Source organism: Dasypus novemcinctus, chromosome 2 (assembly GCF_030445035.2).
Source record: "Dasypus novemcinctus isolate mDasNov1 chromosome 2, mDasNov1.1.hap2, whole genome shotgun sequence".
NCBI classification, from domain to species: Eukaryota; Metazoa; Chordata; class Mammalia; order Cingulata; family Dasypodidae; genus Dasypus; species Dasypus novemcinctus.
The window spans coordinates 76,293,523-76,321,415 of NC_080674.1; the positions used below are offsets into that span (position 1 = coordinate 76,293,523).

Here is a 27,893-nt window from a genome sequence, read left to right on the forward strand (position 1 = left end):
GGTGTGCTTGATGGTGTTTCATAGCTTTCTTAGGTTATTTTCGCTTTTAATATTTCTCTTTTCTTTCTGCTCCTCGGTCTGGCTCATTTCAAGTGTCTTGTCTTCATGTTCACAGACTCTTTCATCTGCTACCCTTTAGTATACAGTTTCATTTAGTGTCTGACTACCAGAGTTCTTGGAGATAAACAGAACAATCAGATTATTAGCTCTTCATAATGGATGTGTAAGCACATACAAAAACACTTTCATTACTGATAGGGCCAAACATCTATCTTTCACTGTGCCTGGTATGCCTGAATCTATAATAGAAATATATTCAGTTTATGATGTAGGTAAACTAGTTGATTATATTTGTACAGCTCCTGTAAGTTTTTTTCCAAACATCAAAATAGAAAATCTTTGCTCTTACAAGATTTAAAGATTATCTATTAAAGCAGATAATCATTGTGAAATTAAATATAACTGAGACAGCAAAGCAGCTTGGTTGATTATTGGAGGAATTTTGCAGGTATTCCTGGGGGTGGTAGAAGTGCCACATCAATTGGAAAAGCAGCTTAAGACTTCAGCTTTGGGTAAAAGAAAATGCCCCAAACCATGCAGACTGCTTGTAAATCCACTGGTGGCAAAGCCCCCACAAACAGATGGCAATTACACTCCCCAGAAAAGGGTCTCCTCAACCAGCAGCGTGAAAAACCCTACATTGCTGACTAGGAACCATTGCACTTTGAGAGATAAATTGTTACCAGAAATAGACCAAGCTTCTGATTCAGAAGCTGGCTTTCCCAAGGTTGGTGAGGAGTGATCACCCAGGATTTCAAACCTGACTTGAGGTTTCAGAGTGCCACTACTGGTGCGCTTCAGGAGGCTAGTGAAGCATACTTGGTAGGCTTATTTGGAGACAGGAATCTGTGTGCTGCCCACATACAATGGTGATGCCTAGAGAGTCACCATTATACCCAAAGACATTCAGTTGGCTCACTAAAAACGGGGAGAGAGAGCTTAAGAGAAGGCAATTTTTATGGTGTTGTGTACTAAATCCTGTAAAATACTTGGTTTAATTTGTGACTATTTTTTTTAAAGAAACTGTTATAATATGTTGTATTCTTTCACTCAGAATGAATGCAAAGTGACTGTCCATAAACCTCAATGATGACTGCTGTTGTTCAGAAGTGCTAAGCTGCTAATCTACAGAAGGGATGGGTGACAGCTCTTGCTTCTCATTATGTATGTTTCTGTAATGTTAACCCACTGGCTAGCTATTAAAGTACTAGAATTGATAAATTTGTACAGGGTCCTTTTGCAATCAAACAGATCATGACTTTATCCAAATGTTTAATAACTAGGCCTAAGTCTGACCATTCATCACTGTGATGGAATGTAGACTTTTGCAAGGGTGAAGATACAAGTCTTAACCACAGTATAACTTAGTTTCCTTAAGAAAAAAGAAAAAGTAATGTGGCAGCCATAGAATACACCATGTGCATTTATAATTACTTTTATAGATTGCAATGTCAACATTTTAAAATTAAATGTTTTGCATTCACATGTGGTGGTGAGTCTTACATTTAAGGTGTGTATAATTTTAGAGCCCAGTTGGTTTTCTACTAAGCTGCACGTGATTTCATAGCAGTAAAATGCTATCCTCAATTACGCCTTGCCTAAGTCCTCATTCTGTCACATATTAAGTAATGCTTTAGTTGCTACTGCTGACAATAATGGGGGATCTTTTTTTTACACAAATGATATGAAAATTTTTACTCAAGGTATAGAAGTTTTCTTTTTTAAATATATTTTTTATTTATTTTTAAAAGATATATAAATCACACAAAATGTTACATTAAAAAATATACAAGAGGGAAGTGGATTTGGCCCAATGGTTAGGGTGTCTGCCTACCACATGGGAGGTCCAAGGTTCAAACCCCGGGCCTCCTGATCTGTGTGATGAGCTGGCCCATGCGCAGTGCTGATGTGCGCAAGAAGTGCTGTGCCACGCAGGGGTGTCCCCCATGTAGGGGAGCCCCATGTGCAAGAACTGCATCCCATAAGAAGAGCCAACCAGTGCGAAAAAAGTGCAGCCTGCCCAGGAATGGCACCACATACATGGAGGCCTGACATGGCAAGATGATGCAACAAAAAAAGACACAGATTCCAGGTGCCACTGACAAAAATACAAAAGTGGACACAGAAGAACACACAGCGAATGGACACAGAGAGCAGACAACTGGGGGGACAGGAGGGGAAGGGGAGAGAAAAAAAAAATAGGAGGTTCCCATATGCTCCACTCCCACACCCCGCTTTTGCCTCATCAACAACTTCTTTCATTGGTGTGGTACATTTATTGCAGTTGATGAATACATTGTGGAGCACTGCTACACAGCATGGATTATAGTTTACACTGCAGTTTACACTCTCTCCCAGTCCACTCAGTGGGTTATGGCAGGATATATAATGTCCTGTATCTGTCCCTGCAATATCATTCAGAACAACTCCAAGTCCTGAAAATGCCCCCATATCACACCTCCTTTTCCCTCTCCCTATCTTCAGCAACTCCCATGGCACAACAATGACATAGTTTCTTCCATTGCTATAGTCACAATAATTCTATAGTAGAACACCAGTAAGTCCACCCTAACCCATATTTTGTGCTTCCTCCTGAGGACCCTGGGGTGGCAATGCCCACTCCACCTCTCAATTGAGAGGGGACTTCAGTCCCACACAGCTAGTGGATGGGACTCTCGTGCCCACAGCTATAGACTCTCTCAGTTCTTTGGTGTGGTGGTTGTCCACCCTCACCTCCCTGTCAGCTGACCTGAGTATCTGGGTAAGTCTAACAAACTGGAGAGTAGGTGCTGCAACACCACTGAGACTCAGGGCCCAACTGGCACACGGACAGCCCAGAGATTCAAGTCTCCTGGGCATACACCAACTACTAATGGGGGATTTTATTTATTAGGGCTCTAGAATATACAAGCTAATCACAACAGCATCATCTGTTACTAATAATCTGAAGTAGTTATGTAGCTTTTCATTGTATCATGGTTAGTCTCATATATAGGTGGAGTTTTTCTCCTCTACCAAGAAGAAACAATACCAAAGTTCTTTCCCTTGCAGAGTTTGTATTATAATAATGTTTACAGTAAACTTGCTGTGGGAGAAGGGCAAACAGCTCTACCTTATTGAATATTTGCCACTTAAGATTACATTGTGCGAGGTTATATCTGGCATACCATCCTGGGAAAATCACTTTTGTAGAGCCGGCCTTCAAAGTGGTTTTAAAATGTATCTTTCTATTGAAGTTTATAGGTCAATTATGTATGTTCACTAAATTTCCAAATAAACGTGTTTATCCAATGTCAAAAAATATACACCTCAAAAGAATCTTCCCCAAATAATTCTCTAATTCCATAGACATAAAAATCTGAATGACTGATATGGTTCAATGTTTCAGACTCAAGTTGTAAGGGCAACTTCATAATATAAAGCTAATGTTTTTCAAGACTGGGAGGTAAGGAGGTTATAAGGAAGGAGAAGGCAATGATGAAAACAAGAAGGGAAAAGAAAGAAGGAAAAGGGGGGGCAGAGAGAAGCAATACATCTTAAATTCAATTATCAAATATCCCAATATGATCTCTGAAACAAAATAATTTCCATAATATAGCTCAAAAATGATTTGAAAATGTGCTACAAGGATTTTATTTCATATTCCTTCCTAACATTAGCAAAAATAAGACAATTAGATGAAATAAGTTTTTTTCACAAAGACTTATTTAACTTAAAATATTTTTAGTAACCCACTCTACCATTTCCTTAGGATAAGTCAAAAGAGCACTGATCATGAATCACTGGTTTTCAAATAAGCAATTCAGAATTCCATCTGAAGAGTTAGCCATTATAAAAAGAGTGACAATTAATAAAACAATATATGAAATAAAATATCTTTCTCCTGGGTCTATTAGCAATTATACTGTAAAATAAGAAATATTTCAATAATTTTCCTTTTCTAACACAAATTACACACTTTTCAATACCAATTTATCAAGTGAAGACAGAGAAATATATTAAACAGAGGGAAAGAAATCTGCTCTAAAGACACAACTCAAGACCAGTTCCATTACAATGTTTCACCCCTAAGAAATCAATGTAAATACTTTTAGTAGGAGAATTTTGTTATATCAAATACTGCTGAAATAAGTAGACCAACGTCTGGAATTTAGTTAGATAGCAAACAACTATTAATATTACCTAACCTCAGAACCTACCTATACTTTACCTCCATGTCTATTCCAACAAGAAATTTTCACTAGAACTCTAGCATTTCCACTCCTTTTAAAAAATTACTCAATCTGGTCTTCATCTTTGTTATATAGTGTGGCAATTTGAGATTATTTTATGAATCCCAAAAAGAGAAAGATTTTGTTTGTAAACTAATTCATTCCTGTGAGTGTGAGACCCATTTGACAAGATTACCTTAGTGGGACGTGATTTGTGTTGAGTCTCCGCCCCCTTGCTGAGTCTGATATAAAGGCAGACAGAGACTCAGACAGACAGAGGAAAAAGAAAGCCAGTATATTTGATTCTGCAGTGTGAAAGAGACGACTGCAGGAAAACAGAAGCCCCAGAGAGGCTCCCTAAGACCTAGAGAAAGACAAGTCCTATACCTGGTTGCTCAGAGCTGAGCTCCGAGGGATGGTATATTCTTGTGGGAAAGGCAGAGATCTCTGTAGGGATCAGTGGCCATCTTGCTTCACCACATGGCAACAAAGGTGGGATCAACAGTTGCTGACTTTGGTGAGAAAGCATCTCTGCTGATGCTTTGATTGGGATATTACATGAACTTGGAACTGTTAGCTTTTACCCCAAGTAAATTCCCATTAAAAAAGCTAACAGATTTTTGGTACTTTGCATCCCTTTTGGCAAACTAAAGCATACAGTGAGTTATTATATAACTTCAATAAGTGTATTTTATCCAGCTAAAGGAAAAAAATGTATTACTTACATTTTTCCTTACTGCCATTGGTATTATGTAAGAAGTCTCCATCAGAACGTGTAGTAGGAAAGTCATCTTCGTCATCTTCTACAACTAAATAAAACATATTATTTAAGAATATTAGGATAAAAGAAAATAGAAATTAACCAGTTTATTCTTATTTCAACTAAGTCAAAGTACTGTAGATTGTGAGTACAAAATCTCATTCATTTTTGTATTTTCAATAGTTATAATGGTATGCTCAATAAATACACTGTGGAACACCTTTAACGGAATAAATTATTTAAAATTTCTTAGCCTGCATCTAGATTTTTTTTTTTACCGAATTTATTATAAAATAAAACTTACCCCTCCCCATTATGAACATTTTGCATTAATGTGGTACCTGGGTTACAAATGATGAAAGTATATTAAATTTGTACTATTAGTTATAGTCTATAAGCTACATTAGGGTGCATTTTCCCCCACATACCACCCTATTTTTAATATCTTGCATTAATATGGCACATTTGTTAAAATTTATGGAAGAATGATTTATAATAGTACTATTAACTATAGTCCATTGTTTACAATTGTGCTCACTGTGTTGTACAGTCCTGTTTGTTCTTTTAATGCTTCTTCTAGTGACATATGCACAACCTAAAATTTCTCCTTTAACCACATTCACATGTGTAATTCAGTGCTGTTAACTACATTTACCATGTTGTGCTACCATTACCACTATCCATTTTCAAAAAATTATATCAATGCAAGTAGAAATTCCATATAATTTAAGCATTAACTCCTCATTTCCTAACTCCAACCCAATCCCTGGTAACCTATATTTTAGATTCTGACTCTATGAATTTGCTTATTCTAATTATTTCATATAAGTGAGATCATACACTGTTTGTCCTGTGTCTGACTTATTTCACTCAACATCATGTCCTCAAGGTTCATCAATGTTGCATGAATCAGAACATAATTCACGTTTAATGATGACTAATGTTCTATTGTATGTATATGCCACATCTTGTTTATCCATTAAAAGACTGATGACACTTAGGTTGACAAGTGTGAATAATGCCACTATGAAAATGGTGTGCAAATATCTGTTCGAGTCCTTACTTTCATTTCTTTTGGGTATATACCTAGTAGTGAGATTGCCAGATCATATGATAATTCTATATTTAGGGAAGCGGATGTGGCTCAAGCAATTGAGCTCCTGCCTACCAAATGGAAGGCCCCTCGTTCAGTTCCTAGTTCCTCCTAAAGGAGAGAGCAAGCTGGTGCAACAGGTAGGCGTGGCAAGCTGACACAACAAGAGACACAAGAAGAAAAACAGTGAGAGACACATGAAAGCAGGGAACAGAGGTTGTTCAAGCAATTAGGCACCTCCCTCCCATATTGGAGGTCCCAGATTCAATACCCGATGCTTCCTAAAGAAACAAGGAAGGCAAACAGACACAGCAAGTACAAACAACGAGGGGGTGGGGAGAATTAAATAAATAAAATAAATTAAAAAAAAAAATTCTATACTTTGTTTTCTAAGAAACTGCCAAATGTCTTCCACAGCAGCTATACCATTTTATATTTCCACCAGCAATAAATAAATGTTCCTATTTCTCCACATCCTCTCCAACACTTGTATTTTTTTAAAAAATAGTAGCCATTCTGGTGGTTGTGAAATGGTATCTCGTTGTGGTTTTGATTGGCGTATCACTAATATCTAATGATTTTGGGCATCTTTTCACGTGCTTTTTAGGAATTTATATATCCTCTTTGGAGAAATGTCTGTTCAAGTCTTTTGCCCATTTCTTAGTTGGGTTGTTTGTCTTTTTATTGTTAAGTTGTAGGATCTCTTTACATATTCTGGATATTAAACTCTTACTGGATATGTGGTTTCCAAAATTTTCTCCCATTGAGTAGGCTGCCTTTTCACTTTCTTGACAAAGTCCTTTGATGCGCAAAAGATTGTAATTTGGAAGAGGTCCCATTTAACCTATTTTTGCTTTTGTTAAGTTGTGCTTTGGGTGCAAAGTTAAAGAAATCACTGCCTAACACAAGTTCCTGAAGATGCCTATTTCATTTTGTTCCAGGAGTTTTATGGTCCTGATTCTTATATTTAGGACTTCAATTCATTTTTATTTATTCCAACCCACCCCCACCCCTGATTTTGTTGTGTGCGCTGTCTGCTTTCTGTGTCCATTGGCTGTGTGATCTCTGGTCTTTTCTTAGGAGGTACCAGGAACCAAACCTGTGACCTCCCATATAGGTGAGAGGTGCTCAATTGCTTGAGCCACCTCCACTCCCTGCTTTATTGTGTCTCTCATTGTGTTTCCTTTTTATGTCCCCTGGTTGTGTCAGCTTGCTGTGCCAGCCTGTTGTACCAGCCTCGCTATCTTGCTCATCTTCTCCAGGAAGCACCGGGAACTGAACCCAGAACTTCCCATGTGGTAAGTGGGAGCTCAATCGCTTGAGCGACATCTGCTTCCCTCTATAATCCATTCTGAAATAATTTTTTGTATGGTGTGAGACAGGGGACTTCTTTCATTCTTTTGTGTATAGATATCCAATTCTCCCTGCACCATTTGGTAAAGAGACTATTTCATCCCAATAAGCGGACATGGCAGCTATGTAAAAAATCAATAGGCCATAGGTGTGAGGGTCTATTTCTGAAATCGCAATTCAATTATATTGGTCTATACATCTATTTTTGTGCCAGTAACATGCTGTTTTGACCACTGTAGCTTTTTAAATGCTTTAAAGTCAGGAAATGTCAGTCCTCCAATATTATTCTTCTAAATCAAGATTTGCTGGCTATTTGGGGTCCCATACACCCTTGCAAATAAATTTGATAACTGGCTTTTCTATTTCTCCAAAACAGGCTTTTGGAATTTTGATTGGAATTGCACTGAATCTGTAAATCAATTTTGTTAGAACTGATACCTTAACAATATTTAGTCTTTCAACCCAAGAACATGGAATAGCCTTCCATTAATTTAGGCCTTCTTTGATTTCTTTCAGCAACGTTTTATAGTTTTCTTTATACCAGGCCTTACCATCCCTGGTTAAATTTATTCTTAGATACTTGATTCTTTTCATTGCTATTATAAATGGAAAATATCCCTTTATTTTCTCCTCCAATTGCTCATTACTACTATATAGGAATACTACTGATTTTTGCATGTTGACCTTGTACTCTGCCACTTTGCTGTATTTATTAGTTCTAGTAGCTTTGTCATAGATTTTGGGACTTTCTATATACAGGCTCATATCAAATGCAAATAGAGATATTTTTACTTCTTCCTTTCCAATTTGGAAGCCTTTACTTCTTATTTTGGCCTAACAGCTCTGGCTAGAACTTCCAGGACAACGTTGAACAAGAGTGGTTAACAGTGGGCATCCTTATCTTGTTTCCAATCTTAGAGGGAAAGCTTGAAGTCTTTCACCATTGAGTATGGAAGAGTGGGTTTTTCATTTTTGCCCTGTATCATGTTAAAGAAGTTTCCTTGTATTCCCAGTATTCTAAGTGTTTTTATCAAGAAGAGGTGCTGGATTTTGTTAGTGCCTTTTCTGATTCAACTGAAATGATCATATAGTTTTCTCCCTTCATTTTCTTAAAGTGATGTATTATATTAATTGATTTTCTTATGTTGAACCACACTTGTATACCTGGGATCGTTCAGTGTAATTCTTTTAACATGCCATTGGGTTCAATTTGCAAGCATTTTGTTAATGGTTTTTGGATCTACATTTATAAAAAGACATTGGTCTGTAATTTTCTTTTCTTGTAATTTTTTTTTTTCTGGCTTTGGTGTTAGGGTGATGTTGGCCTCATAGAATGAATTAGGGAGTGTTACCTCTTCTTCAGTTTTTGGGAAGAGTTGGAGCAGGATTGGTATTAATTGTTCTTGGAATGATGAGTAGAATCGTTCCGTGAATCCATCTGGTTCTGGGCTTTTCTTTGTTGGGAGGTTTTTGATGACCTACTTAATCTCTTTACTTGTAATTGGTTTGTTGAGGTCTTCTACTTCTTCCAGAGTCAGTGTATGTTTTTCACATTTCTAGGAATTTTATCTAGATAGTTAAATTTTTTGGCATATAGTTGTTCCTCTTATGACCCTTTTTATTATTTCTGTGGGGTCAATAGTAATGTGCCCCTTCCTCTCATTTCTGATTTTATTAATATGCATCTTCTTTCTTGTTTTGTCAGTCTAGCTAATGGTTAGTCAATGTTATTGGTTTCTTTGAAGAACCAAATTTTGGTTTTGTTGATTCTTTTTTTTTTCTTTCTTTCCTTCTGTCTGCTTTGGGATTAGTTTTTCTCTTTCCAGGTCTTCCAGGGGAGCAGTTGGGTCTTTGATTTTTCTTTCTTCTTTTTTAACGTAAACTTTTTTTTAAAAAAGATTTTCTCTCCCCTCCCCCCCATCTGCTCTCTCTGTCCATTCACTGTGCGTTCTTCTGTGTCTGCTTGCATTATCTGACAGCACTTGGAAACTGCATCTCTTTTTTGCGTCATCTTGCTACATCAGCTCTGTGTCTGTGCGGTGCCACTCCTTGACGAGCTCTGCTATTTTTCACATGAGGGCGGCTTTCCTTGCAGGGCACACTCCTTGTGTGTGGATACCCCTACACAGGGCGTCCCTGCGTGGCACGGCAGTCGTTGCGTGCAGCAGCACTGCACGTGGGCCAGCTCACCACATGGGTCAGGAGGCCCTGGGGATCGAACCCTGGACTCTCCATATGGTAGACAGATGCTCTATCAGTTGAGTCATGCCTGCTTCCCTTAATGTAAACTTTTAAAGCCATAAATTTCCCTCTCACCATGCCTTCACTGTATCCCTTGAGTTTTGATATGTTATGGTCCTATTTTCATTTGTCTCAAGATATTTACTAATTTCCCTTGCAATTTCTCTTTGAACCACTGATCGTTTAACACTGTCACTTAACTTCCATATATTTGTGGATTTTCTCCATACTTTGCCTGCTACTGATTTCCAGTTCCATTCCATTATGGTTAGAGAAGATCCTTTGTCTAATTTCAATTGTTTTAAATTTATTGAGACTTGTCTTGTGACCCAGCATGTGGTCTATCCTGGGGAATGATCCAGGTGCACTTAAGAAAAATGTACATCCTGCTGTTTTGGGATGCCATGTTCAGCAATATTTCTGTTAGGTTGAGTTCATTTCCCTTATTATTCAGATTCTGTTTCTTTACTGAACTTCTATCTAGATATTCTATCTATTAAGAGTGGTGCATTGTAGTCTCCGACTATTACTGTAGCAGTGTCTTTTTCTCCTTTCCGTTTTGCCAGTATTTGCCTCATATATTTTGGGGACAATGGTTAGGTGCATAAATATTTTTGATGGTTATTTATTCTTGGGGATTGCCCCTTTTATTAATACACATTGTCATTCTACGTCTCTTATAGCTTTTGACTTGAAGTCTATTTTGTCTAGTATTAGTACAGCTCCCCCAGATCTCATTTCATTACTATTTGCATGTAATATCTTTTTCCAACCTTTCACTTTCTTTTTTTTTTAAAAGATTTGTTTATTTCTCCCCCTAACCCATCATTGCTTTGTGCTCACTGACTGCTCTCTGTGTCCATTTGCTGTGCATTCTTCTGTACTGGCCTGTCTTCTCTTTAGGTGGCACAGGAAACTGATCATGGGACCTTTCAGAGTAGGAGAGGTGCTCAATCTTTTGTGCTACCTCAGCTCCCTGATCTGCTGTGTCTCTTACTGTCTCTCCTCTGTCTCTTTTTGTTGCATAATCTTGCTGCGCCAGCTCTCCGCATGGACCAGCACTCCAGCACAAGCCAGCTCTCTGCTTGGGCCAGCATGCCTTCACCAGGAGGCTCTGGGAATCGACCTGGACCTCCCGTATAGTAGCTAGGAGCCCAATTGCTTGAGCCACCTCTGCTTCCCCAACCTTTCACTTTCAACCTATTTGTGTTTTGGGGTCTAAACTGAGTCTCTTGTAAACAACATAGAGTTGTATCATACTTTTTTTTTATCCTTTCTGCCTTATCCTTTGTGCCTTTTGATTGAGAAGTTTAATCCAGTAACACTCAGTGTTATTACTGTACAGGCAGTACTTACTTCAGCCATTTTGTCTTTTGATTTTTGTATGTCATATCATTTTTTTGTCTTTTGCCTTTATTACAAACCTCCTTTTTTGTAAAGCTGGTCTTTTCTGAGGTATCTGACTGATCCATTTCTCATTTCTCATTTCTGTGTTTGTATATTTTTAAAATACTTTGTGGTTACCCTGGGGTTTATAGTATACAATCTACATCTATAGCCTACTAATTTGAAAAGATAGCACCTTAGCTACAGCAGCATACACATTCTCTGCCCCCATATCCCTGTTTTCCCTCTCTATATTGTTTTTGTTCCACTTTACCACTTTATATTTTTCATGTACATTATCAAGAAATGTCTTTTTTTGTTCAGTTGTATTCTGACTCTTACAGGAATTAAAGAGTAGAGTTGTATATTAAAGATACAACTGGGTTTTGCCCTTACCCTTTTAATTACTCTAACTAATCTTTATTTCTACACACTAATTCAACCACTCTCGCCTGCCTTTTCATTTCAGTCTGAAGAACTTCCTCTAGTAATTTTTGTAGGGCAGGTCTTCTGTTGACGAACTCTCTCAATTTCTGTTTGTCTGTAAATATTTTAAACTCATCCTCATTTTTGAAGGAGAGTTTAGCTGGATGAAGAATTTTTTTCTTTCAGTACCTTAAATATATCATACCACTGTCTTCTTGCCTCCATGGTTTCTGTTGAGAAATCCACACTTAGTATTATTGAGAATCCCATGCACGTGACAATCATTTTCTCTTGCTGCTTTCAGAAGCTTCTATCTTTGTTATTTGCCATTGGGATTAGTATGTGTCTTGGGGTAGGTACTATTAGGATTTATTCTATTTGGAGTTCACTGTGCTTCTTATACATGTATATTTTATGTCTTTCATAAGAAGTGGGAAATTTTCAGCTATTATTACCTCAAATATTCTTTCTGCCCCTTTTCTTTTTTCCTTCTGTGAAACACATGATGCGTATGTTTGTGTGCTTCATGCTGTCACTCAAAACCCTGGGACACTGCTCAATTTTTTCTGTTCTTTTCTCCATCTGTTCTTTTAACTGCATGATTTTGATTGTCTTGCCTTCTAGATTGTGGAGTCTTTCTTCAACCTGTTGAAATTTGCTATTACATGCCTTTAGGGTATTTTAAATCTCAACTATTGTGACTTTCATCCCCATAATTTCAGGGCTTTTTTTTAATACGTTCAAATTGTTTAGGCTCACACATTGTCCTTTTAATATCCTTTAGGTATTATGCATATTTTCCTTTATCTCGAGGTGATTTAAGAGATTGGTGTACACTTCTTTGATTAGTTATTCCAAATTCTGTGTCTCCACTGAAGTTTTAATTTCATCTTTCTTAGTATGACTTGTAGTTTTTGCTTATGCCTAGGCATCAGATTATCTTGATGATTTAACTCTAAAGGTCAGTTTCTCCCTCTTGTCTACTTATTGTTAAGGCTCTTCTTTGATACTTGGTCCAACTTATTCTAGACCTTTAGAAGAGCAGTTAAGAGAATTTGAATTTTAAAATCTATTCACCATTAAGGAGAGATCTTGTGCAAACTAACCTTTGCAACAGGGATTGATATATGTAAATGTCACCCTTGAAGGTTTTAAAATTGGCTATAGGTAAATATATTTGTTATTAAAGCATTTAAATCTGCTTTTTCTCTGTCTTTTCACTGTATCTTTTGATCTCTAATAAGAACCTCAATTACTATCAATTGAAGTTATGATGTAATTATCCCTAAATTAGTTTTATGACATAATAATATAAAAAAGATCACTTTGGGAAGTGGACTTGGCCCAGTGGTTAGGGCGTCCATTTACCACATGGGAGGTCTGCGGTTCAAACCTTGTGCCTCCTTGACCTGTGTGGAGCTGGCCCATGTGCAGCGCTGATGTGCGCAAGGAGTGCCCTGCCATGCAGGGGTGTCCCCGCATAGGGGTGCCCCTCGTGCAAGGAGCGCACCCCATAAGGAGAGCCGCCCAGTGCGAAAGAAAGTTCAGCCTGCCCAGGAATGGTGCTGCACACTCAGAGAGCTGACGCAACAAGATGACACAACAAAAAAAGAAATACAGATTCCCGTGCCGCTGACCACAACAGAAGCGGACAAAGAAAAACACACAGCAAATAGACAGAGAGAACAGACAACTGGGGCAGGGAGAGAAGGGGAGAGAAATAAATAAATAAATCTTAAAAAAAAAAAGATCACTTTAAAGTACTTAAAAAAAATACTTACCTCTATAAGTATCTATCTAAATTTCCCCACTACTTTGTGGTAGTAGATTTTACACAAAAATTAATGCAATCTATTCACACTCCCTCCTCCCCCTCCCCCACACTCTTACCTTTATGCACTCTTCCTTATGAGATAAAAGGTGTTACTTTATGTTTGTCTGAATTTTATCTGTCCTCACACCTCAATTGAACAATGTAATTTCTTCGAAAACTCAAAAGCCCTCTTTATAACATCTGTTTTTTTCTTCTGTTTTTTCCTTGTACCATCAGATAGCTTGTTTATAATGCTGGTTCCTACATCTATTAGAAGATTATTCATGGAGTCATCCCAGAACTTTAAAGGAAAGAGAATTCTATGCTCTATCTATCCCTGCAAACCCTCCAATATTCTGGTCCAGCCACTAGGGGGATGGGTATAATAAAATCTTTTTTTAAAGCTATCCCAGCTGATGCCAAAAATTAGCCAGGATTTTTTTAAAAACTCACCCAAATATTTCTTACCTGTCAGCATGCTAAATCTTCCTCTCAAACTATGCCCTTATCACCATGCCTGCTCCCCATTCCCATTTACACAGGCAAAACAGCTTTTTCAAAGGTCAACCTTCCAATAAAGTCTATCTGATCTTTGTATGGCTCTTCCTCATCTTTTCTTGACCTCTTGTCCTCTATGTTCTATTTGATAGTGCTTATGCTTCCAGTGGATTTCTGCTTGCAAGACAGAACATGCTGGCAGTGCTCTTATCTTTCTAACCATTTTATGTTTGTTTTAAAAGAAAAATTTTACTTTTACTCTTTAGCTGTGGGCATCCTTCAAATTGAGGAACAAATGTTACTGACATCATCAGCAATATCTTCTCTAAAAAAGCACTAACAAATAAAAGTAACTTTAAATCTCATGTTAAAAGTAAGTTAACTGAAAGCCATAACTTTCCTTAGGAAAAAACACTAAAATTTTTAAAATTTACATTTAAATCTATATTAATTTCTTTTTCTATGAGAAAATGGTTAGAGGGAGGGAGGAAAGGAAAGATGGGGAAGGGGAAAGAAGGAAGAGAAATAAAATGGGGGAAGGGGGAAGGAGAAGAGATGGACTGATTCCATATGTGGAGGATATAACAAACATATGCTTGTCTCTAAGACTCATCATGGGGTAAATTTACTAGACATGATAATGTAACTATTCCATTACCAATATGACATATACTATATATTTTTAATGAAATAAAATATGAAAATTTTTAATGAAATTTATTTAATGAAATAAAATAATATGAAAAAATAACAGTCCCAAATGGCACCGGGGATGGACAATCAGAAATGAATTAGGATGTTATTAAAGTACTTAGGGTATATGAACACTAAAATCTGTTATTTTGGGGATTTGCAACACAAGTGACAGTAATTACTTTTATCACTTAAAGATATTATTATCCTTTAAAATCAAGAGGATTTAAACCCATTTATTCTCCAAGAAAAAATAGCGGTAATAGCCTAAGTAACCTTTGTCCCTTTGAAGTTCATCCTTGGAGACAGCATCAGCACAGGCATCAAAGTATTTCTGTAGAGTATCAACTTGTCTACATAGGATGTCTCTAAAGGTTTCCATTTCAGCCAATTTCTCACGTAAACTGTGGCCTTTCTGCAAAACACACAAAAAGGGGATGTCTTTTCAATGAAATAGTGAATGTCAGCCATGGGATCCTTAGTGGGGGTGTTATCTGATCATCAGAAAGTCTCAGACTTTCATTATATTTGAACTATTTTATTTTACATCTCTTTAAGTAGTAGAAATCAGAGAGTAATGTATATGATTCTTGTCTATAGAGGTGCAAATGACCTTTGTCCAGTGGAGATGCACTAATTTTTTTCCTGTGGAGACTGACAGTTTTGTACATTTCAGCATTAAAAAAAAAAAAATTGTCTTTTTTAAAAAAGATACATAAATCACATAAAACATTACATTAAAAAATATGAGGTTCCCATATACCCCACCCCCACCCCACCCCACTCCTCCCACAACAACCACCTCTTTCTTCATTGTGGCCCATTCATTACATTTGGTGAATACATTTTGGAGCATTGCTGAACTGCATGTATTATAGTTAACATTATAGTTTACACTCACCCCCAGCCCATTCAGTGGGTTATGGCAGGATATATAACGTCCAGCATCTGTCCTTCAATATCATTTAGGACAACTCCAAGTCCCCAAAATGCCCCCATATCTCATCTCTACTTCCCTCTCCCTGCCCTCAGCAACTACCTTGGGCCACTTTCTCCAGATCAATACTACAGTTTCTTCAATTACTAGTCACAATATTTCAATAGTAGAATACCAGTAAGTTCACTCTAACCCTTATTTTATTCTTCTATCCTGTGGACCCTGGGTTGGTGATGTCCACTCCACCTCTATATTGAGGGGACTTAGATCCCACATGGTTGATGGATGCAATTCTCCTGCTTGGAGTTGAAGGTACTCTCGGTTCCCTGGTGTGGTAGCTGACCATCTTCCCTTCCTATTAGCCGACCTGTGCAAGTCCAACAAACTGGAGGGTAGGAACTGCAACTCTGCTGAGGCTCCGGGCCCAGCTGGTATATGGCCAGTCCAGAGATTTCAGTATTCTTGACTGCCTATATAAGTGTCCTCCAGATTCTTCTATGGACCAAGTTTTTCCTTTATATCTTACCTTATTAATTAACAAATGAAATAAAATCTTTGACTTGTATTCATTTTATATTTGCACAAATCAAGATTTTACTCCTAAAAAAAGTTAATCTATAAACAACGTCAAACAGATTACTTTGCAGAACAGTTAAAAAAAAAAAAAGCGATCAGACAAATTCTGTTCATAACATCTAATACCAAACTCATTCAATTTATGTTGCCTTAAAAGCACTGACAACCATGCAGATCCGTGAGGTGGCGTCACACGTAGTTTGCATCTGTGGGTCTCGCTGACTTTGGTCACAAAAGGCAGGTGGTTGCTGTTAGAGCCAAGATCTTTGGATTCAGCGTCCTGTTTTATGACCCCTACTTGCAGGAGGTATAAAGTGGTCCCTGGGCATACAAAGCATCTGCACGGTACAGGACTTGCAGTATCAGAGTGACCATGTGTCCTTGCACTATAATCTCAATGAACATAATCACCACCTCATCAACGACTTTACTATCAAGCAGACAAGGCAAGGGGTATTCCTAGTGAATGCAGCTTGTGGTGGAATGGTGGACGAGAAAGCCTTAGTCCAAGCCCTCAAGGAAGGAAGGATCCAAGCGGTGGCCCTTGATGTGCAAGAATTGGAGACTTTTAGCTTTCCTCAGGGCATGCTGAAAAATGCACAGAATCTAATTTGTATTCCACACATGGCTTGGTATAGTGAGCAAGCATCACTAGAGATGAGGGAGGCAGCTGCTACTAAGATCCGCGGAGCAATTACAGGTCACTTGCTAGAAAGCTTAAGGAACTGTATGAACAAAATGTTTTGTTACAACAGCTCCTTGGTGTAATAGATTAGCAAGCAATTCATTCAGAACTCAGTGGTGCCACATATAGATACCGACCACACATTGTGGATGTAGCTATGGGAGGCCTTCCTGTGGCCATGGAAGGGAACATCCCAGAGGCATCCGGTAACCCACGACCATCCCACAGTGACAAACCCTTCCCAAGGGCCTTCTTCAAACCAGCCCATAAAACATGGGGACAACTGAGAACACCCAATGAGCAATAGCAGAGAAGGTTGACAGGTAATCATTCAGATAAACCTGGGACCAAGAGACAGTGAAAAGCTGATGAACTAAGAGAAAAGGAATTTGACAGGGTCTTTTTAACTGATTCTGGACATAATGTATCATTGTTGTTGCAGTGCTAAAACTACAAAAGAGCAAAAGGAATGAGAAAACTGAAGTCATCTGCTTCCAAAGTGTAGAAAGACTAGGACCTGATTTATTAAGGACCAACTTCTGTTATTGTGTGTTAAGTTTTTCATCTACGTATCAAATCACAACCATAAAAATAGAACTTTTTCCTTTATTAGTCCCTTGGGCACAGCAGGTCCTGAGCACCTTGCTCAAGAATGTTGCATCAAGAGTTCCAAATACCAAAATAAAAAATATCATAGAGGGGACCCCATCCTATGATTCTAGCCCCTTCAGTCCATGGGGAGGGTTACGTCTTTTGATTTGAGGAAGATTAAATTACTACAAAATGGGGGAGAAAACTGCTTGTCTCTGTTAGACCATTGCAAACAGATGATGGAAGAAAGTACAGTTTCTGTACAGAGAAATGTTTTTCTCACGTCTGAACTGTGTACTGAGAGGGTTCAGTAATACCCTCTGATGATGAAAAAAAAAAAAGCATTAAGTTTCACAAGGTGTTTTACTCAAATATATTTTCTTAGTTTCAAATCCTCAGCTATTTTATAGAGAGGAAAGTCTTGAACTTAAAAGGGTTCAAGAAGAATGATATTGCATTTCCTTATGTCTCAGAAAACACTTTCTATGGTAAGTTGTCAGACTGTCTATGAACTAATCTACTTTTTTAGACATTGATAAAGTCTTCTTTTCTTCACATGATATTTTATACAAGAATACTTCAGATGTGCTATTAGATGTAACTGCTTTTAACAAATCCTATTAGATTTGTATCAACTAATTACATGTTATATTCATAGATTTTGTAAATCATCACCTTTTTGTTAAAAAAGATGGCCTATTTTGAACCTGTGTGATAAAAAAACAAAACAAAAATAAAACCACATTTGAAAACTGTCCCAAACAGAAAAATAATATCAATCAGAAGTAATTTTTGTTTTAGTGTGTTACCGTTACTTTATTTGTTTACTGTAAAGGTGGGCATATAGTGTTCAGTGTTTCAAATGAAAAGTAACTGGAAAAAAAAAAAAGCACTGACAACCACAAACCTTGAATGAAGAGGTGGATGTTGCAGAATAGCCACTTGCTCCAGATACCAGTGACACCATTGAGCCATGTCGACGCAAGCTAGATTCAGATCCATATCCAGATTCAGTCTAAAAATAAATTAATTTGTGAAAAAATTAAATAAAAGTATGTGAGAAAACAAAAATCTTCCTATAAATTAACATAGTTATTATAACAACAATTAGCAGTTTGGGTTCACCCAAGAAATATAGACAGTCCACTGGCATAAGCAACGCTCTTTAATTCCTAACTGCAATTTAGAAAGTTACTAAATACCTATTACATGCTGCACTAGTTGGCTAAAAGAATAACATTAGAACTTTTAGTACTACTTCTTTAAACCGTGAATCATTTATTCTGACATAGCTCAAATACCACTGCCTCAAAGAAGCCTTTCTTATTATACTGGGCAGTCTATCTCTATATTCTCAACCATTCTTAACACATCATGATTAATACATTATCATTCAATTATAGTAGATTATATTTTGTAATTACTACTGGATTTGGATTTTCTGGGGGCAGACTATATCCTTTTCATTTTTGTAGCCACCTGAGAAGCTCATGGCACAAAGAAAGTTCCCAATTTTCCCAGTCTGTAAGTAATCACACCATAGGTAAAGGGATTCTAAGATGTTGGGATAGAATTAAGACTCAGCACCATAATACTTGTATCTAATTCCAATAGGGTTGGCAGTCTTCAGAGTATCAATGTTATATCTCATACTCCCTAAGATAAATGTAGTACTAATAATGTAGATAAAGCAATTGAACATTAAAAAAAAAACCTTCCAAGTTCTTGAAGCCAGTTTAAATTAATAACTACTTTGTATTTTAATTGTCAAAACAGTGAATCAAGATGCTTCTGTGAAAAAATGAAGGCATCTGTATTACTAGAGTATAACAGTATATCATATCACCTCTATTATAATTTTATATAGATATTTAGATTTATAAATTTTTCACTTGAATGGGGGAAACCCTAGGCTTCTCAAATGTTAAATTGTTTTAACACTAGAGATTAGCACTGAAAACAAAATAACAAAAAGTTTTGTTGTGGATAATTTTAATCCTAGTAACTGAATTTAAGAAATAAAATAATACTTAGCCATTTTTGGTATCAAACCTAGTAGCAACAATTAGAAAGTTAAAACCTCGATATTCAAGATTAAGATTAGGAAACATAAAAATTATGTAGCATGTATTCTATAAAACATTTCATTTTCATTGATTTTTCACATTTTCTGTGTTCCAATTACTGAAAATCCATTACATTTCCTAGATAGCTATTGTTTAACCATAATATTATTCTAATTAAAAATATCCTTTAGGTATAATAAAGCTTTTATATGATTTAACTAATAAAATTTTTATGTTCTTATTTTCTTGTAAATAATATTAACACTAGTTCAAAACACTTTTCCAGTTCAGTATCACTGCATTTATCTGAAGCCATACTTCAGGAAACTTCAGTGCTTCTGAAGTGGCACCAAATCAAAACAACAAGTAAACTATTTTAAAAAAGAAGAAGAAAGGAAATTTAAAAAAGAGGAGGAGATTCTGTAGCAGACATTAATTTTTAAAAATAGCCATGAGAGGCAGAGATTATGAACAACAGCCAGAGGGAAAGGCACTTGAGCTCTTATTAACTGAGGTTGGATTTTAAAAAACAGACAGATCAATGGAGTTGAGCATCACATGTATGGGGTCCCCAGGTTGAATCCCTGGTACTTCCTTAAAAAAAAAAAAAGTAAAAACAGACTGCCCAATGAATTTAAGGTTGCAGAGAACCTAAGGTAACCTAAACTTAATTAAGGCAATCCTTAAAAAACTTACGTGTCCTTTTATCTACTCAAAGTGGAATGGCTTTACCTTTGTAAGAGAATTACATTTTCTTTCTTATTCCCACAATTCCTCTTTGTATCTTTATCTAGTAATGAAATGTTTATTAAGTCCCTAGTTATGCTAGGAATGGGAAATTCAGCATCTCAGCCATTCTGGGTCTTTTTTTTTTAGTGTGGATTATAGTTTACATTATACTTTTTTTTTTTAATTGTCTTTTTTTTTTAAAGATACATAGATCACAAAAAAAGTTACATTAAAAAATATAAGAGGTCCCACATACCCCCACAACCCCCCTCACACTCCTCCCACATCAACAACCTCTTTCATCACTGTGGAACATTCTCTGCATTTGGTGAATACATTTTGGAGCACTGCTGTACCGCATGGATTACAGTTTAAATGTAGTTTACACTCTCTCCCAGTCCATTCAGTGGGTTATGGCAGCATATATAATGTCCAGCATCTGTCCCTGCAATATCACTTAGGACAGCTCCAAGTCCCGAAAATACCCCCACATCACATCTCTTTTTCCCTCTCTACCCTCAGCAACGCCCGTGGCCACTGTCTCCACATCAATAAAACAATTTCTTCCATTGCTCATGTCACAACAGCTCTATAGTACAATACCAGTAAATCCACTCTAATCCATAGTTTATTTCTCCACACTGTGGACCCTGGTATGATGATGTCCACTCCACCAAGCCATTCTGGGTCTTGAATAGCCTCTGGATTTTCAGATTCCAAGATTAATGGTAATCTGGCAAAAATCCTCTCCTACCCCCAATCCAAGAAACATAAAATTCAGGTTATCTGGGATCTTCAAAACCTTTGTAAAGAAACAGTTCTCCAAGGGTCTGAGAATATGGGCCACAGGACGCAGAGATAAATTCAAGAAACTTCTTTTCCTGAGTACTTGGTTCTTCTACCAAACCATTATGAGATCAACAAAATGTCCCAGAATTCTTTAAATGGACTACCTTTCTCTATTTTACCTTAGAACTCTAAGGGGCTATGGTCACCATAAATCTGGATCTTGACACCATAAAAAGCCCCATAGCTATTACAAACTAGAATCATACAACTGATTAGTTCATTCAAATGTAGACAAAAAAGAAAAGCAGAGAGTAATGGGAAAATAATAATAGATACTATAGGTGTTAGTAACAGTAGCAAGGAATAGACAAGAGAACCAACTTTGCATGTCGGCTATAAATTCCACTCGATCATAGTGCATACTTTTTTTTAAAAAAGCAGTTTTACTAAGGTAAATATTTGCATACCATATAATCTATCCAAAGTGTATAATGGTTTTTAGTATAATCACAATGTTGTATATTTATCACCATGTATACTTCTTTTAATACACTATTGGGTTTAGTTCGCCAGTATTTTGTTGAGGATTTTTGCATCTATATTCATAAGAGATATTGGTTTGTAGTTTTTTTTTCTTGTGTACTTTTATCTGGCTTTGGTATGAGGATGATGTTGGCCTCAGAGGGAGTACTCAATCCTCTTCAATTTTTCTGGAAGAATTTGAGCAGAATTGGAGTTAAGTCTTCTTAGAATGTATGGTAGAATTTCCCCAGTGAAGCCACCTACTCCTGGGCTTTTCTTTGTTTGGAGTGTTTTGACTACTGATTCAATCTCTTTATTAGTAATTGGTTTGTGGAGATCTTTTATTTCTTCTTGAGTCAATGTAGATAGTTTATGCATTCCTAAGAATTTGCCCATTTCATCTAGGTTATTATTAGCAGACAGTTGTTCATAGTATCCATTATAGTCCTTTTTATTTCAGCAGAATTGGCTGTACTGTCCCCACTTTCATTTCTAATTTTTGTTATTTGTACCCTTTCTCCTTTATTCTTTGTCAGTCTAGCTAAAGGGTTTTATTTTATTGATCTTTTCAAAGAACTAACTTTTGATTTTCTTGATACTCTCTACTGTTTTTTCCTATTCTCTATTTCATTAATCTCCGCTCTAATTTTTATAATTTCCTTCTTTCTACTTGCTTTGGGTTTTGTTTGCTGTCCTTTTTCTAGTTCTTCCATTTTTGAGGTTAGGTCTCTGATTTGAAGTGTTTATTATTATTTTTTTTAATCCACCCCTTACAGCTTTTTGCGTACTGTCTGCTTTGTGTCCATTTGCTGTGCCTTCTTCTGTGTCTCCATTTATTTTTGTTTATTTCCTCTTCGCCCCCCTTGCGGCTTCTTGTTGTCTGCTCTCTGTGTTCACTGCTGCCCTCTTCTGCGTTTTTTTTGCTTGTCTCCCTTTTTGTTGCATCGCCTTGCTGAGTTGGCTCTCCATGGTGCTTGCGGGCCAGGCGGCACTCCACAGCACATGTGGCACCCCACAGCACTTGTGGGCCTGGCGGCTCTCCACAGTGTGCAGGCAAGCCTGCCTTCACAAGGAGGCCTTGGGACATGAACCTGGGGCCTCCCATATGGTAGATGGTGTTTATTATTTTTTAATGTATGTATTCAGAGCTATCAACGTCCCTCTCAGCACTGCCTTTGCTATATTCCTTAAGTATTGGTATGCTGTATGAAACAATTATTTGGAGGTGCAACACTGAGGATCTCAAGTTTCAGCAAACATGAATCCCTCCTTCCTCCTACTACCTCGTCAAAAATAACAAGATGGGATTAGACAGAAAGAAAGGAAGGAAGGGAGGAAGGGAGATGATGGAAGGAAGAAGGAAAAAGTGGAAGAAGGGAGGCAGAAATCTGTAACCAAAATAGCAAAACAACTCATGAAAAAAATTGCTACCTTCAGGCAAAGAAAGAAATTTATACATTCAAAATTCAAACTTCCAGCAGATACTACCACCAAATAGTCAAAGTAAAACTGTCATAGTTTAACAATACTTGCCTCTAAAACACTGCATCAGAAAAAAGGTAATGCAATAGGTTCTCAATTATGAATTGACTATGGAATTATATTTAAAGTTAGAATTAGATAGAATCAAAACAAGACTTAGACAGTTTCACATGTCAAAAAAAAGCAATGCCTTTGTGATAAAACACATCAGTCTGAGAAAGTATTTTGGTGCCAAGAAAACTATTAATGAAAAGGTAAAGCATGTATTAATAGTTTATTTAATATAGATCAGTGGTTACCTGGGCACTGGGTGTAACTGGGGTACTGTCTACAAAGAGGTACAAGAAAAATTGGAGCAGTGGTTACCTTTGTCAAGACTCAAACTGTAACAATTCAAATGGATGCATTTTAAGGATGTAAATTTTATTTCAATAAAGTTGATAAAGGAAAAAAAGATAAGATTGTTTCTATATAATAGAATCACACCAAAAGGGATTTATAAATACAGCAATCACATAGTTTACAGAAAATAAGACTTCTTATCGGATACTAAGATTTATTTTAAGTCCTAGAGCAAGGTACTGACCTAGGTTCATATTTATCTAAAATATCTCTAGTTTTTTCTTCCTCTCTCTTTTGACAATAATACTAACTTTATTAATTCAGCTTTTCTCCATTTTAGTTACTGTCGTGGTAGTTTTTCATTAGATTTAAATATAGAAAACTACTATAAAAACAGGAAAAGTCTATCTGTAGACTATTATGTTATAAAAATACAAGAAACTTCAGAAGTCACTTATCTCAGACAACTGTGTATGATTCATTTCTAAACAGAAACTATAAACTGCTCATTTAAATGCAATACCAACCTATGACTTAAGATCCAAATTTTATATTAAAAGCAAATTTTGGACATTTATTTGAAAAATATCCAAAATCCAACAACATGAAATTTAAATCCAAATGAACCTACTCTCTCCACTTACTTGTCTCCTATCAGTAAGTCTTAAACTGAGCAAATCAAAACTGTCCTATTTAAAAAACATATATATATATTTTAAAGATACTTAGATTACATAAAATGTTACATAAAAAAATAAGGGATTCCCATATGCCCCACTCCCCACACCTCCCACTTTTCCCCACATTTACAACTTCTTTCATTAGTGTGGTTCATTCATTGCAATAGGTAAGTACATTTTGGAGCAATGCTACTATATATGGATTATAGTTTACACTATAGTTTACACTCCCACTCAATTCTGTAGGTTATGGCAGGATATATAATACCACATTTGTTTTTGTATCTTGAAACAAAATAAAACTATTATCAAGCATTGCTATATCTTTGTTCACTATAAAACACGTTTCTTATATTCTAACCTATTTTTTCAAGTTCCACTATTTCAAAACAGGTAATATCTCCTTACAACAAAGACATGATAGAACAAAAGACTCTTAGAGCAATATTGATGTAACAAGTAAGGGATAATAAATGAATGTGGAGGTAGAGCATTTAGTGTAATTATATTTTTACCTCTAATAAAGTTTCGATTAAATAAATTCCAGTGTAAGTTATATACATCATTTCAAGGAAAAAGTATAGTAAACTCATGGACCCCAATTTAACTGTTCTTCAATTTAAATAACAAAGATTCATCTGTTATTCTACTTTAGTCAGTAAATGCACTGAATAATTTGAGCTTTTAACAAATAAACATAGCACTGATGAACCCTCACTGTTTAAAAATTAGTCATTCTGAAAATGTCTATAATTCTGCCAGTGAAGCTGCCATTGTGCAGGACATTTCTGACGGTCCTCTCATAATATTTAGAGTCATTTTTATGACATAGCTACAAAACAGAACCATTGCAAATAACTTTTGGAAGCCACAGAATAAAAATTAATCAGTATCATTACTTTAAAGGAATAGCTTTGAAATATTATACTTAAGCTTAATCACCCTTCTTATTTACACATCAGGGCTCTGAGTTAGTTTTAGATTTCCCTCAAAAATCAAACCTATCATCAAAGACATTAATATCAAATTGAAACCAATGGTGTTTTAGAAAATCTTTGTCATAGGGGCTAAAGATAATTCTAAAAGTTTTTAAACTGTTCTGGAAAGTGGCAATATTGTTGAGATACATCATTTGAATTTATAACGTCTGCAATTTGAGAGTAGGGTTGGGGAAGTAAGGATGGAAATGGGAAGAAATTACTTTATGGTCATAACTGATATATACTGTTAAATGTTCTTAATAAATTATAACATGCGCTCAAAATCTAATTAGTATGACTTTGGGGGTAATACTTAAAAGACTCACTGGCTTTTTTTCTTATCCCATTCACTCTCCCACAAGGAAAAAAAAAAGATGGTGACGAGCTCACAATCTCTAATCACCAATTTTGAAATCACCAAATTATATCTAAAATTAATAATCTGGAATTCATATAGAATTATTGTGGGAATATTTTTCCCTTTCAACATAAACACTTTAAGATCTCACACATAAATTGTCATAAAAACCTTCCTTTCCAAATTTTGTAGTGTTTTTAGGTGGCATTCTTGAACATATTTTGCACAAACATGAAATACCATTTTAGTTCAGTGAATCTTTTATTGACCACAAGGTTTACTCCTGAAAACTGCAGTAATGAGACCACACTTTTGTTATATTAAAATACTTGTTTCATTTTTTTTAAGAAGCAATCTGTAGCCACTAGAGGGAGTCAGGAGCATATTTCAAGTAACCGTATACTTGGAAAGCTGATACAAAGGTTACTATTGGTCAAAGTCCAATAGCAACCTTTAGACTAATTTCCTTACATTACCTCTGCACCTTTAAAAGCATTAAAAATTGAATCATATAGTTCAAAGTTATTCATCTAATAAAATACCAGAAATGCCTAAAAACTGATTTGAAAAGAAAACTCCCTTAAAGCCACAGCTAAATTTTCTAATTTGTTTTAATCATGTGGGAGATAAATATATATTTTGTACAATCTGTTCATCAGCCAAACTGCAATCCAAAAACAGTGGAATAAAATATAGTAATAGGTTGTCTTTTAAAAAAATATAGCACCTGCCTTTTGCAAAGCTAATTCTTTTTCCTAATAATACTCTCTAGCAAGAAGCACTGTAAAGAAATTGGGACAGAAATTAGGTAATATCCTCATGACATCAAAATTGCCTTGTTAGGGAAGTGGACACGGCCCAACTGACAGAGCGTCCAGCTACTATATGGAGGGTCCAGGGTTCCACCCCCAGGGCCTCCTGACCAGTGTGGTAAGCTGGCCCATGTGCTGTGCTGCCGCACGCAAGGAGTGCCATGCCACACAGGGCTGCCCCTGTGTAGGGGTACCCCACACGCAAGGAGTGCGCCCCACAAGGAAAGCCGCCCTGTGTGAAAAAAGCGCAGCCCACCTTGGTGTGGTGCTGCACACACACAAAGCTGATGCAGCAAGATGACGCCAACAAAGAAGAGACGCAGTTTCCCTGTGCCGCTGGATAATGCGAGCGGATGCAGAAGAACACACAGTGAATGGACACAGAGAGCAGACAATGAGGGAGAAGGGGAGAGAAATAAATAAAATAAATCTAAAAAAAAAAAAAGAAAAAGAATAGTGGGAAAAAAATTGCCTTGTTAGTAGTGGCACAGTCTCTCCCATTACATATCCATCTCAGATTATATTATCTTCATTTTTAATTATGGAAAGAGAAAAAATACAGTAAGATTAAATGTTAAGAACAAAAAATTATTTTCCTGAAACTGAAATTCTGAAACTCATAATAAAGCTAAGTTTGCTGTGTTGTGAAATCCATATTTACTTTCAATTTTATTTTTTTAAAGCAAATCACAAGAGAAACAAGACATTCTATCAAGTAGAGCGGTTTAATCAATAGGACTGGGATTTAAAAGATCATTAGTTGCAATGGCAACAATTTTTTTCTTGTCTAGATAAACATAAATATATTATGTGAGGTAAGAAATTTCAGCATGACAATTTCATGCTCATAGAAATTAAAATCTTATATATTTTAGCCTTTTAAATATTTAGGGAGCCTCCTAAAGAAGTAGTACTCTACAAAGCTGGACACAGGAAAATGAGTAGAAGATAGGCTCTAACGTAACCAAAAGACAATTAGACAAGACAGTCATTATCTTGGCTTAATTTTTCTAATCTTTAAAATAATGTAGCTGGTCTAGAATAATTCTGTACACAAAATCTAATGCCAAAACTTAAGCAAAAAATTAAACACATCTACTGAAGACCAAATATAAGACAGCCCCTTGTTAATCCAATTGGAGAAATATAACATTTGGGGAAAGATTCAGCCCACAAGGATTCCCAGAAATTGCAGCACCACATGAATCAAAGAAACTTTAAAATATGTTCAAGAAAGTGGCATTAAAAATAACTTATCATATTCTAACCAACTGGAAATTAATGCAAATATAATAACTACACTTAGAATACATACTTTTTTCAAATCATGTTGGAAAACATTTGCTCAGATTAGTCCACATGAACTACCCAGAGACAATTACTTCAAATCCCTTAGTAATGTGTGTATATAATTTAAAAATCAGTACCAAATATAACATCTCATCTGAAGGTCATTTATGGGACTTGGTTATTCATTTCGCATTTTTTCCTACTAAAAAAGAGCATGAAAAGCACTTTCCTTTACAGAATATCTGAACAAGCAAAATGAAATTATAAAAATATTCCTTCATGCATTATAACAAACTTACCACACAAATGGCAAGGTGTTAAAAATGGTGGCATATACACAAATTTTCTATGAACGTACAACTCCTCCAATAAAAATAAGTAAAAAAAGAAAACAAAACGCCATTGTGAGTTGAGGCTGGAAGGGTTAAACAAGGCCCTAGCTCACATAGACTAAAGTTCCAATGCCATTAATGATCCTTCTACATTAAGTTTATCTGGAAAACTAAGTTTTAAAAGAATG

The 27,893-nt window shown here is 36.2% G+C and overlaps 1 protein-coding gene and 1 pseudogene across 2 annotated transcripts in view; one reads left to right on the forward strand and one right to left on the reverse strand.

Annotated features, from left to right (window-relative positions):
* Positions 1-27,893, reverse strand: part of CERT1 (ceramide transporter 1) — a 149,638-nt gene that overhangs the window by 70,429 nt on the left and 51,316 nt on the right. For both annotated transcript variants that reach the window (XM_004466536.4, XM_004466535.4), the window contains exons 4-6: positions 18,231-18,338; positions 14,811-14,949; positions 4,997-5,080 (exon numbers count right to left, since the gene is read on the reverse strand). In XM_004466536.4, the coding sequence (XP_004466593.1) occupies positions 4,997-5,080; positions 14,811-14,949; positions 18,231-18,338 (331 nt within the window). The remainder of the gene's footprint in view (positions 1-4,996; positions 5,081-14,810; positions 14,950-18,230; positions 18,339-27,893) is intronic.
* Positions 16,216-17,052, forward strand: LOC139439821 (C-terminal-binding protein 2 pseudogene; annotated as a pseudogene).